At 43.9% G+C, this 14,170-nt stretch overlaps 1 protein-coding gene across 20 annotated transcripts in view; it reads right to left on the bottom strand.

Moving 5' to 3' along the window:
• BAZ2B (bromodomain adjacent to zinc finger domain 2B) overlaps nucleotides 1-14,170 on the bottom strand; it is a 441,294-nt gene that overhangs the window by 162,094 nt on the left and 265,030 nt on the right. For all 20 annotated transcript variants that reach the window (XM_073634094.1, XM_073634089.1, XM_073634092.1 and 17 more), the window contains one exon: nucleotides 721-864. In XM_073634094.1, the coding sequence (XP_073490195.1) occupies nucleotides 721-864 (144 nt within the window). The remainder of the gene's footprint in view (nucleotides 1-720; nucleotides 865-14,170) is intronic.

Raw genomic sequence — 14,170 nt, 5'->3', positions numbered from 1 at the left:
TTCAATTAAAACATCCTGTAGCAGCTGGGACAGTGGTTCACCAGGGTGAAAGACATTGGGATTGATTTACTAAAGGCAAATAGACTGTGCACTCTGCAAGTGTGGTTGCTCCAGAGCATAGTAAATGAGATGAAGCTTCACTTTGCAAAGAATACCCAATCACATGCAAGGAAAATAAATAAAAGCATTTTTGCTTGCACATGATAGTATGATTGAAGTCAGCAGAACTTCCTCTCATTTAATAAGCTAGGGAGCAATTGCAGTTGAGATTTGCCGTTAGTAAATCCACCCCTTTATGTCTATGGAAAACTCCCCTTCTTCCCTCAGAAATAGAACAGAAGATCACAGACAGACCTGGTAGTACAGGATCCAACTTCATTCGTAACTCGGAGACTGCCTGTATTCTCAAAGATTTTGAACTGTGGTGTCCTCATAAATATAATTGTTCCTCGTCCTGGCCATCATGAACTTGGGTTTACTCAACTCCCTCATGAGCCTTCCATCTGTACCTTTCCCCCATCCCTACCTCTCACTCCAACTTTCCTCCTGCCTACTCTCTCTTCTTTCTGAATAGTTTTCCTCACTCCTTTTCCCTTTTGACGAGTATCCTATGGACAATACAAAGTGATCCTTTTATGAGACAAGCTGGCCAACTATGAACAATTCTTCTGCTTGTGGAAGATATGAAGCACCCATAAACATCATTCATTAAAAACCTACCGCAAGCAGTGATGGAGGAGCTCAGAGGGGTGACGCCTGTGGAGATGCCTCCTTTAGAAACTGTAGCTGCCGAAGGGGTGGACGGTGAGGAAGAAGCCACTGAAGATGAGTTTGATGTTGTTATCCTCTCAGCAGACTCCATATCTGCAAAGATAAAGAAACAAACAAAAATTTATATATAGGCAGGCCTGTGCTGTAGACCTAAATCTGGAATGAGCTATCGGTTCTGGATGTAGGACTTTCACTGGTGTAAGTCTACCTAACCCTCAAAATTTTTATTTTTGGCTTTAGTTACTCTTTAACCCTCCATTACCCAAATCCTAAACCTAATGTTAAAATAAGTTGTGCAAGGCTAAGTTCACCTTTTACATAAACTGGCCCATGGAGACAAGGGGCCCCTGTAGTTTAAAATGCACAGTGCTGTTTGTAAAAATATTATTTAATGCAAAAGCCATACCTGTAGATCTTTTCTGTCATCCATGAAGCCTCGCTATATTGTCAAAAGTATTGGGACACTTGCCTTCACACGCACATAAACTTTAATGGCATCCCGGTCTTAGTCTGTAGGGTTCAACGTTGAGTTGGCCCTCCCTTTGCAGTTATAACAGCTTTAACTCTCCTTGGAAGGCTGTCCACAAGGTTTAGGATTGTCTATGGGAGTGTTTGACCATTCTTCCATTTGTGTGGTCAGACACTGATGTTGGACGAGAAGGCCTGACTCACAGTCTCCGCTCTAATTCATCCCAAAGGTGTTCTATTGGGTTGAAGTCAGGGCTCTTATCCATGTCTTTATGGACCTTATTTGTGCACTGGTGCACAGTCATGTTGGAACAGGAATGGGCCATCTCCAAACTGTTGGGAGCATGAAATTGTCCAAAATGTCTTGGTGTGCTGATATCTAAGAGTTCCCTTCACTGGAACTAAGGGGCCAAGCGCAACCCCTGAAAAACAACCCCACACCATAATCCTCCCTCCACCAAATCATTTGGACCAGTGCACAAAGCAAGGTCCATAAAGACATGGATTAGTTTGGGGGGAAAGGAACTTGACTGGCCTGCACCTCAACCCGATAGAAAACCTTTGGGAAGAATTAGAGTGGAGACTGCTAGTCAGTCCTTCTTATCCAACATCAGTGCCTGATCTCACAAATGTGCTTCTGGAAGAATGGTCAAACATTCCCATAGACACACTACTAAATCCTGTGGACAGCCTTCCCAGAAGATGAAGCTGTTATAGCTGCAGAGGGTGGGCCAACTCAATATTGGACCCTATGGACTAAGACTGGGATGCCATTAAAGTGCATGTGCATGTAAAGGCAAGTGTACCAATACTTTTGGTAATATAGTGTATTTCCAGGACATGGGTTACAGCAAAATTGCAGCTAAGCAGTCTTTTTTGGGGATAACTAAAGTGATAATCTCTTTAGTTGTCCTCGAAGAAGGAAGTTCAGTGGACATTTTTTAGCTGCAGCTCATTTCCTTGAAATAAGCCAGGATGTACAAATGTGAATAGCCAATGGTGAGTATTTTGGCCAGACTTCATGGGTGATAGAAAACGCCTCTACCAAGTATCAACGGGCAGGAAGTGAGGTGCAATCTCTGTAACAGAGCTTGAGCAGCGGTAAAACCCAACATGGCCCAATATAGCCAAAGAAAATGTAATACTGCTCCAGTTTGGTCCACTCTAGCCTGTTGCTAGAACTGTGGTGTAAAAAACAGTAGATTACTGCACTCCAGTGAAAATAACTTCTTTATTGATGCAAACCTATTAAGACCAATACAACTGGAGAAGTGAGACTCTCAGTTCTTGCTGAGGAGTGTAAGCGTGAAATCTATTAGACCATACTCCAGTAAAAACGATTTCCCTATTGATGTGAATCCATTAAGATAAATACAAGAGGAGAAGTGAGATCTCACGTGTTTTACATGTCTTACTTCTCCAGTTGTATTGGTATTAATAGATTTACATCAATAAAGGCACTTTTTTACTGAAGAGCAGTCATCAACTTTTTTTTTTGCAGAACCCAGCAGGTGTTGTAAGTCTCTCACCTTTATCCAAACCTAAAACAAAAAAAGATTTTGTCTGGACATGGCTGGACATACACTCACCCTAAACCTTAAAATAAATCTTTAACGCTTAGCCCCAACCCACATTTAGCCTATCACTTAATTCCAAAACTCCAACTAATTTGACTCCAACATTAATCAGAGCTAATCCCTAAACTAATCCCTATCGCTCTTTAACCCTTTTCTGCAGCATATTTACATCAAAGCCATCAGCATCAAAAGATAACAGTCTCCCACTGAAAAGTAACAGGACCGATACCCCAGAGCAGAAAACTCCTTATCTAGGACTAGAAGGCAAAACTCCAGGGGGCTGGCAAGCTGCCGGTTATTTCATTATCACCTTTTTATGTGTTTTTATATGTTTTAAGGAAAACACTGCAGAACAAAACATTTAAAGTTACAATACACAAGACATTTAATATGGTGCTATGGTGCATTATTTCCTGCACCAGACATACACAGAGGCAGTAGCCTGTGACTGGACAGTGTAGGAGAAGCAACAGACTGATAAGCTCATCCCTCTGTCTCTCTCTCCTGTAAGTATTGTCCTTGTTAGCACATGACCACTGCCACAAAACTGATTGGCTCGTTGACCTGTTTTTTTCTATCCCAGTCTAAACTCTAATGTACAAGAACTGTCAGCAACAGACGTATACAAAGTTAAATGAAAGTATTTTCACTGCTTGCACTAGCGGCTCATTCACACTAGTCTGCACAGAAAAACGAGCTGTTTTCCTAAACAACTTTCAGGACGGCACCTGAGAGAGTGGCTCCACCCACTAGGAAACAGGAAACACCAACTCCACCAAATTTTAAAAGAAGGCTTCTCCCCACAGCTTGTCAGTTTTTGTGTTTCCTTCGGCAAGGGAACACCTAGTGGGAGTCAGGGTCTCTTGGGTGCTGTCCTGAGAGGCCAGACTGCCTACCCCACCATACCTTTCTGCCTCCAGAGAGTCCACCCCTCCCACGCCGCACCAAGGGTAGCTGGTAAGTGGGCTCCTTCTTCCTCTTCAGCTCAGAGAATGCTTAACTGTATCTGGGGCTGCTGGTAGGCGGCGGCAGCCGTTTGCGGGGTTCCCATAGCATGTCGGCATTACAGGCCACTGCCATCTTTTTGATGGCAGAGTAGAGACTCGGCTGGCCGGAAATTAGGTATCCGGCAAAGGGGCAGCACCGGGGAACAGGCGCAGGGTCATTTCCACCAGGAATTGCGCAGGGGGAGAGGGGAGGAGCGGTCCTGGTGCCTATATTCTGGTTCCGGTCTGGCACAGTGGCACTGATGGACTCCGGAACCGGCGTTCTAAGCCACTAACAAAAAGCGCCACAATGGACTCTGTGGCAGCAGCAAGCGAGACAGGCACCAGCAAGGCCCAGATAAGGGGGTATGGGGGGTCTACCCTGTGGTGCCTCTCTCTTTCCATTTTTTCCCCCTGGTGGCTGGGGCCTGTCTGGGCACAGGGAGTTGGCTGTTGTACTACCTGTGCACCTGTGGTGAGCCCATTAGGAGGCAGGTTTGACTCACTGGGATGCTCTGGTGTTCTTTTTTTTTGTTTTTTGGCAGGCTAAGAGCTCTGACCAACAATCAAAAAGAGATGTCCCTCATGTAAAATGAAGTTACCAGAGGGTTGGAAGAAGACTTGTGTCAAATTTGCATTGACTCCTTAGTTAAGGAAAAAGCTTCTTCTGCATGCAGCAATTTAATCGCATCAGTTAAGAAAGAGCTAGATGCTACTATCCAATCTTTTCGCTCTTCTCTTACAGCACCATCCCTGAGTCAGCCAACTACCTCAGGATCCTCTCAGGGCTCACAATTAATCCCAGCGGTGGAGGCTGAAGCTGGTCCTCCTACCCAATGGGGAGCATTCCCCCTCTCACTCCAAGGAAGAGGAGGAAGAAGAGGAGGAGGAAGGGGCAGAAGGTGCACTTTCAAGATACAAACTAGAGCTCTGGCCACTACATGGGCAGAAAAAGCTGGTGCCACCCCAATATTTGCTGTGACTAACCATATTCTGATTATGTGTTCCAGCTTGGGCCGGAGGTACTCTGCTACAACTGACGAGCTGTGGGGAGAAGCCTCCTTTTAAAATTTGGTGGAGTTGGTGTTTCCTGTTTCCTAGTGGGTGGAGCCACTCTGTCAGGTGCTGTCCTGAAAGACTCCTGGAAAACAAGTTACCGGTAAGTCTAACTTGAATTTTTCCCGAGCAGGCTGGTGCCCATTCTCTGCAGGCAGTGGGAGGTGGTGCCTTACATTTTTACAATCCAAGCCACTGGCTCCCGATTTTTTTTTTTATTATTGAAATCTCACACCATCCAGCTGCAGTACACAGAAACAGACAAACCAACTGAGACTTGTTCTAGCACAGTGCAGAAAAATGCAGACAAGCTGCATTGTTTCACACCTCTCTACTCAGATGTAGTGTGAATGGTGCACATAGAAAACAATTGCTCTCTGTGTACCCTTGCAGAGACCTGCATTTTCCTGCATTTGTTTTTCTCCACATGTCCTCCATTCATAGACCGTGTTTCATTCATAGAAGCTGTAGTATGGCTTCTATGAATGACGGAGCTGGGGAGAAAGGCTGGCATAGTCGGGTTCTCTTGACGATAGCTGTATTAACTCTCGCCGCTGCAATCTTCCGGTGTGGGGAGTGTTAGCGATAGGATGGAGAAAGATTTTCACTAACAGAAGAGGAATCAACACAAGGGACACATCCTACTGACTGTAAGTTATGTGCCATGTGCTAATTTTCAGATTGTAATTTATGCTGCACTTAAGCTTTAATCGCTTTACACCTGCGGGAGCCGAGACTTTAAACGTACAAAGACAGTAGAAGGGGCTCCTGACCATGTGGCATTGTGATTGGCTGCACTGGCCTTACATCATTAAGATCCCATTTTACTGGCTTCTGATTGTCAACAGTTGACCAAGAGCTGTCAGTGAAAGCTTGGTCACTGTTCTGGGGACGTTCAAAGAGCGCGCCCCAGAACACGACAGTGACACATACTGTAAGTTACTAAGGCCCACGTGCCCTGATGCCACATATATGCATATTGCTGTCGTAAACGGTTTAGGTAAGTAGGGGAATGCTGTTGTTTGTTTCCGCACTTCCTGTCAGGTAAAATGCTGTTCCCAGAATAGAAAGAGAGAAAAATCTTTTCTCCCAGATAGTAGTAAAACCTGACAGGGATTCAAACCTTTTTACATTCTATTCAAAACCCAAAAAGAAAAGTTTTGGGTATAGATTTCCCTTAAAATGTGTGAAAACACTAGATACAAAGAACATTGTGGCAGCTGTATTAGTCTGCTTGCATTAGGATAAAATGTACAGGAAAACACAAAGACTCAGCTTTACTACTAAACAGTAACTACATGTACACAACAAAGACAGCTGCCCCCTACATACATGCCTAATCACAGATTATAGACAGAAGTCAAGCATTTAAAATGTTAACCTACATTTAAAGAGATTTATATTAAGAATACTTTTAAAAGGTTGTACTTATGATGATGAAGTGTACGCTATATTAGGCAATATTTTCAAGGTATGATTCATCAATAAATGCAAGCCAAGGTCACAATGACTGTTAATGACAAATTTACATGAATCACTAACAGCAAATATATGAACCTAAGTTAAGAATAATTATTGAGAGTGCAAGAAAGCTCAGCAGGTACTTTTTAAGGGCCAATTAACTTTTAAAGGGATAATGCATTAACAGCTCCACTCTTAACATTATACACAGTAAGACTCACAAGCACAGGGAATAAGAGTCTACAAATAATATTAATAACTACAAGTATTATTTTAAAACAGTTTTTGTTCCTACTCCCTTTATGTTCAATTATGAAGGTATAGATGAGAACCGACAGTAGCTCTGTATTTTTCACAATACTGGGCTTTACTTTCTGGCAGCCAGTGTAATATTTTAGCTGTATGTGGAGCTGGTGGTCTGAGACAACCTCTGCTTTTTATACAGTATTTCATGCACACTTCAAGAGCTAGATCTCTCCTCCGTAACTTTCTACTTTATTCCTTACTGTAGAATAGCTTTGCCCCCAATGATACCAGAAATAATGCCAATAGGTACACATTACTGCTCTGCCAGGTTTAGTCACAAAAAACATAAGTAGATCTAAAGATGGATTAAAGTAGAACTATAGGCAAAACTTTTTTTTTTCATTTTGGATAGAGTAAGGGAGCTTTATAACCCCTGCCAGTTTTTTTGCCATCTGTGTCCTATTGGGTAGATTTCCCTTAAAAAACACAAAGGGAGAGGCACATCTTGGTGTAGATATAGGACAAGGTTTAATGTAGATAAAAATTCACAGGCAACTCACATTTTCATGGTTAAAATAAGCATTGGTCCCAACATGGGGGTATCATCAGTGTAGTCAGTCCGTTCCTGCTTTGTGGGCACTCTTGGCTCGCTACAGACACCGCTGCATGGTCATCGGCCGGCCGCAGTGGAGGTTAGCTCAGAACGAGGCTTGTGGCGCAGATGGTTGCAGGCGAGGACGGATAACGTCACTGGAATGCAATGTGTTTTGTGAGCGTACAGGCTGCGAGTAACAGGGCAGCCGCACTCCTTCTTCAAGCTGCTGCTTCCAGCCTATGAATTTTTAGCTACATTAAACCTTGTCCTATCTCTACCTCCTTCTATCCAAAAGTAAAAAAAAAAAAGTTTTGCCTTTAGTTATACTTTAATACTCTATGCAGAACGGGCCCTACAAGAAATGCGGTTTAGCAGCCTTCCCATCCCATCACTTCAATTTACATTGATAAAGACTGAAACAGGTACAGGAAGTTCCCCAAGTTCTATTGCCTATACCTGGCATGCTCTGCTCCATCGGACACCAATTACCTATAAGTGCATTTTCCCTTAGGTAGTCGCAGTGAGTATACGGCTTCAACCAATTCTGGTATGTCTCTGTTTTACTGCAGGAGCATGAAAGTGGTAGCTGGTCCCCCTGGACATGTACTGGGTCTTAGGCTTCTAAGTTGCCTTGAGAACGATCCGGTTAAAAGTAAACCATCTGCTGCTCTTTAGTACCAGTCCGGGGCTTGTTGGTTGCCCACCACTGTTACATTCCTTGCTGTAAGAACAGAATTTAAAACAAAATGTTGCAGAGAGATTTTCAAGTATATTATTCACTGGTATACATATCTCAATGCATAAATCCCATTCCAATTTAAACTAGACAAATCCCTACCCAATGCTTTATATTAAGTCTTCACACATTACTGCTATTTTCATGCCTTAGAACAGTCCCACAAGAGATAGCCGGACCCACAAGTTTTATGAACCTGCACACTGACATACTTAAACTCCTAGACCAGTCTTACAAAGGGAACCTTACTGTTAGGGCCTTACTTGAATTTGGTCACAAAAATGATTGGCTTGCTCCATCAGACTTAAACAAGCATGTACATTCATACTCAAGGCATTCTGCTATGGCCAAAGTTGGGTGCATACTTCTGTTCTGAACATATTTCATCCTCCTTTCATCTGCTCTGCAACCAGACTCCTTACACTAACTGACTTCCTCTCTGCTCTATTCACTACTCAACAAACCATTGAAGTCATTTGCTCTTTACTCTCAAGCAAGAGCCCTTGTCCCCAACATCTTTACATCCTTCTTTTACACCCACTTTTTGGACATTTTAGCCCCTATCATGAAACACATTTCATTCAATCTCAGAGACCTGCCCCTTCCTGAAACAATCCCAAAAATCACACATTTCCATTATCCCCCAAAAAACAAAGACCCCTCCCAGTGATCCAGATACAGGCCCATTTCTGTTCCCTAACATTGACCTATAAATTTAAGCCAAACTTTTTCCTGACTGCTTTAAAACCTTTAATTCCTCCTTGATTTACCTGGACCAAGTCGGTGCTGTACCCTACAGAGAAGTGAAGAGTAAAACAATCAAAACACTGACCTCCATTGGTCACACAAGACCAATTCCAATTCCTTCCAATAGACACAGAAAAGGCATTTGACCTCCTTAACCTGGAAACTCCTTGCCGCCACTATTTCCAAGATAGTCATTCTTAATCTTCTTATGAAAATACTTGCCCTCTTTGATTCCCCTAGTGCTCAGGTTATCAGTATATTAGCAGATTCCATACACAGCCATATTGGTACTTGTCATAGTTATCCCCCTACTTACATTCTCACCATAAAACATTTGGCCATCACTATTTGTAACAATCCTTCCATCAAACGCCAGGTTGTCCACCAGCAATGAATACACGCTTAGCCTACATGATGACCTATTGCCTTACATTTCAAACCCTAGAACTGCATTCCCTGCCCTCATTAAATAATTTGGCACATTTGGCTTCTTCAGCAACTTTAACGTAAACAAAAGTCCTAAATGTCTTACAAACACTGGATGCCTGTGCCCACTCAATCTATGGCTCAATCTCAATCTAGGGTAAACAAACTTTATTTTCTTATACTTGGATTCCTTGGGTCCTCTTTCAATCCATTACCTGAATGTTACTCACACTTCTGGACTCTCACATGAGCCTCAACCCATATTCAGGGGGATTCCTCCTCCTCCTGCTCGGGCATCCCCCTCCCTTCATTTCTTTATTTCCTTCTCCTCTACTCCTTTATTTTTTTTTCTTATACTGGCACAGAACAGGGGATTTCCCTCCCCTTAGGAGATGGTAGTGCTCTTCCCATGAGGTGGTTGCCCGAGCCTAGGGGCGTAACTACCACCATAGCGACCCATGCGGGCGCTATGGGGCCCGCAGCCAAGTGGGGCCCAGTGAGCATGAGAGCACTGCCGACACAGTCTCCCAGCCAGGGGAAGAGAGAGGAGAGAAAGAGGCGAGCTGTCCGTATCAGCAGAGAGCTGAATTGCCCGATGTAAGAGCTTTCATTAGAACTTCCAGTGTTCCCGGGGCTCACGTCACATAGCTCCACCTTTTGGCCCGGCGCCTTTGATAGACAGAACGCCGATCCAATGCGGGACATGTGACGTCATCAAAGGCGTCGGGCCAAGAGGTGGGGCTATGTGACGATGAGCCCCGGGAAGACGAGAAATTCAAATGAAAGCTATTACAGCGGGCAATCCCGCTCTCTGCTGATCCTGGTGGCTTGCCTCTTCCTCTGCATAGATGAGGCTGTATGGGGTACAGGCAGACCAGGCTGTATGGGGCACAGGTCACGCTGTATGGGGCACAGGTCACGCTGTATGGGGCACAGGTCACGCTGTATGGGGCACAGGGCACGTTGCATTGGGCACAGGTCACGCTGCATGGGGCACAGGTCACGCTGCATGGGGCACAGGTCATGCTGCACTGGGCACAGGTCACGTTGTATGGGGCACGGGCCACGCTGTATGGGGCACAGGTCACGCTGTATTGGGCACAGGTCACGCTGTATTGGGCACAGGTACCACTGTATGGGGCACAGGTCACGCTGCATGGGGCACAGGTCACGCTGCATGGGGCACAGGTCACGCTGTATGGGGCACAGGTCACGCTGCATTGTGCACAGGTCACGCTGTATGTGGCATAGCTCACACTGCATTGACACTAGGGCAGCTGTGGGGGGGGGGGGCTGTTTGCAGGGGGGGCCCCATACAACATTTTGCTATGGGGCCCTGCTATTTCTAGTTACGTCCCTGCCCGAGCCCTCTCCTTTTCATGGCAACCCCAAATTAGTATGCAACCAGGCCATAAAGGGACACAATACAGAAAAGCTGACCCTTTACCTGACACTACGCATGAATGAAATGACCATTGTATCAGATTTCTCCTGTTTTGAAGCCAGATGAATTGCCTCCTCAAAATGCCTTTCTCTACCCTGTAATGTTTGAGACTGTCTATACTAGAACATTTAATAACAGTTATAATATTAAAAAATAAGCACCAGAGTGGTTTTAGAAAGAAATAGTCTGTTCACAGAGGATTCTGGAAACAGAACATAGAAAAATTACAGAACAAGTGTTTGTATGTTTAAGAGGAGCAATAACGCGGATACGTGAGAACATTTAAAGACTTGTTTATGCTATAGAGAGAGCGCTTAAATTCCATCTTGCTGCCAGAGCTGAACATATGGCAGCATTGTGAAGAATTAGGAACCAGGACTTTGGAAGGTGAAATAGGAGCCATTATTCCCCACAATAAAACCACTTTCACCTTCTCAAGTCTGGAGAGTGAGTAATGTAAAAAGACTAACACATATATCCATAGAAACGTATACAAGTTAACGATACTCTGCAACAAGTCATTATTAGATGTGTAGCCATCACAACACCATTTTGTTGGATAGCCCAACATCTTAAAAGTGCCTTGTGCTAGCTAGGCAGTGATTTTGTATGTTCATAAAAGGTCAATGTATTTATTTGTTAAAAAAGTAATGACATATTTTCATTATTAATATAAAATCTTAAGGTGCTTCCACAGTATTTACTTTGCAGTGCAGGGTGCGCTTTTTAATAGGAAAGCCCAGTACCAACTCTAAACTTGCTGGCTGTTTCTGTAAATGGAATGGGCTGATTTACTAATGCAGTTAAAGTGGTTCTAAATTCACAAGGTCTTTTTACCTTAATGCATTCTATGCATTCATCTAAAAAACCTTCTTGTTGTTGATCCCCCCTCCAACCTAAATAGTCACCTGAGTCCTACGTCGATCCAACACTGTTCCCGTCTGTAGGTCTTCTGTCCTCTCTCCCCGATCTCACAAGCTTGACTGAAAGTAGTGGGAGTGATTGGCTCGAGTGGCTGTCAGTCAAATCCAGTCAGGGGGGAGGCCAAGACACGCTGTGGTTGATTTACTAAAGGCAAATAGACTGTGCACTTTGCACACTTTGCAGTTGCTCCACAGCAAGATGTTTGCTTGCACGTGATTGGATGATGGAAGTCAGCAGAGCTTCTGCTCATTTACTAAGCTCTGGAGCAACTGCACTTTGCAGAGTGCATAGTCTCTTTGCCTTTAGTAAATCAACCCTGCTGTGTGTACCTCTAGACATACATAGCCTGGCTCAGGAGTGTGGCCGCACGTGTGGCGCCATAGGAAGTGGCTTCCTATGGAGGAGCACAGAGAAGAGGTGGAGTGGAGAGCACCAGCAGGATACTCCAGAAGAGATTTGGGGCCACTCTGTGCAAAACTCTTTTTTTTTTTTTTCAGTTAAATGTTTTTTGACTTTACAACCTCTTTAAGAACCTTTACACAATAAATTGTATAAAAATTCCAATTGTGTAGATGAAATAAATAAACGGAATACTTTTCACATGATTGGATAACCAAAGTGAATAGATTCTTAACTGCTTTAATAAATCAATCTCCACATCTCAATTACATCTCTCTCTCTAGAAGAGATGGAGGGGTGTGTCCTTCAATTTACTCATTCAGCTGTGTGTATAATCTTATAACCCGCTATTCAAGTCCAATCAAAATAAAGGCTATACACAACATAGTACTAAGACTGACGATTAGGCTGTTTTGTATTCTTCTGGCACTGCTTGTGTACTTCTGGCACTGCCTGTGTACTGCTTGGGTATACCAGTGTAAAATCAGTTGTTCTGGGAACACCCAATTATGGACTGCCATCCAGGGATGCTCAACTCCACCCATCAAGATATCTCTGCAGCCTAATTATGCAATGGGAAAATACTAAAGGCCGACCACAGCCCCCCCGCTGTTTGCCAGTCGGTCCAGCACTTACCCCATCTAGGCGAGTAGCAGGTGGCGAGCAGCATGCAGCGGCTCCGTGTCCTCTCCTCCATCCTCCTCCTAGGCATCCAATAGGATCGCCTGTCCTTTCAGCCAATCGGGTGACGGGTGTCAAAACTCACTTTCTGATTGGCTGGGAGGAGGATCAGTGTTACAATAGCGAATATTCATTCGTTGCTGTAAAACACCAGGGTGGGCTATTTTGAAGCCTATTAGAGTCTCTGTCTCTAATCTTCGCTTCCAAAAAACACCCTCCCTGAATTGGAAACCATGTGTTCGGTGTCTTGAAAGGGGCCGGATGCATGGATAGGGGCAGGTGGCGATGGATGGGGGGGGGGGGGGGGGGGGGCGGCGCGTGTGAACCCTTAATGGACGAGCCGCCCCTGATCACAAGAGAATCTAGCAGGCTGGTTGTACACAAGCTGATCGATTGATCAACTTGGTACATTCAGCCTGCCCATTAACAGTTTGAATCTCGGCCGGGTTTCTGCTGAACCGGCCGAGATTCATGCCATGTATGGACGGCCTAAGTCACAACTCTGCTCTCCTCTTTCCATAGTCTATAGGAAGCTTTACATTAAGAGGGATGGATTTCACAGAGAAGGTAGTTGCACACCACAGAATATTTTGCTAAAAACTGCAGGTCTATTCAGAAGTCATCTATGACATCTTTTCAGTGAAAGATTACGTAAAACCAAAATGAAAATAAACCTGTAGGACAATGCCTAAAAATTTGTGATTCACCTGAAGAGCAAGAACCATAAAAGCTAGAACATGTCCTTCTTGGAAGTGTCTGGCTTTTCCATAGCACTCCAAGAGCCCTCAGAAGAGCCTGTATGTATATGCTGTACAAACTGTCCCCGTGTATCTCACATAGCAATGTTTGCTGCCTAGTGCCTATGTGACCTATTACCAGACACAGGTATTGTCACATGGACAGAGTGTGGGTGCCTGGGTATGCTTAATGCCTATGCAAATGTCAGCTTTCATAAAGTCTGTATTTGCACTGGTAATTCAGGGGGCTCTACAGCCAATTACTTAGAAGAATGATATGTCCAGGAGCAATTTGATGCCATATTATAAGGAGATATATTAGTATATTGGAATTTTCCTCATCACAGATTCACATTACTATAATTCTTATTATAGCATTGTAGCAATTTTTCTGGATTGTGCTGACATTTTTATGGGATGATTTTACAACTGGCATAGAACTGATCTTTCAATCCAAAAATAGGCAATTGTTGTGAAGTATAGCAGCAATAATGATAGTTAATTCTTTTGAAGGAAATCTATGGCCACACCATACACTTTCATTTTATAACATCAGCATTATAATAACACTACAAACAATAGCTATATTTGACAATCCAATATAAGCTTACTTGAATATTCTCCTTTCATATTGTGAGTTCTGCCTGGCTGCTGGTCATCTCTTTTCAAAACTACCTGGATTCCTTGCATGCTTTCCAGCTGCTGTTTACCTTTGATTTCTAAGGACTACATATCCCATGGTACCTTGTTGCCTTCAAGCAGTGATTCTTGTACTGACTCCACCTCCTGAAACTCCTCAGCACCTCTGTAGTTCAGAAGGCAGGCTCTGTGAAACCCGTGACAGAGCAGTGCCTACCCACAGGGCATAGTGGTTAGTGTGGCTCTTTTCTCCTACAGCATCCTAAAGAGCCACCTT

Source organism: Aquarana catesbeiana, linkage group LG06, assembly GCF_042186555.1.
Source record: "Aquarana catesbeiana isolate 2022-GZ linkage group LG06, ASM4218655v1, whole genome shotgun sequence".
Taxonomy (NCBI): domain Eukaryota; kingdom Metazoa; phylum Chordata; class Amphibia; order Anura; family Ranidae; genus Aquarana; species Aquarana catesbeiana.
Note: the sequence above shows the minus strand (reverse complement) of the source record. Positions and strands in the feature narration are given on the sequence as shown.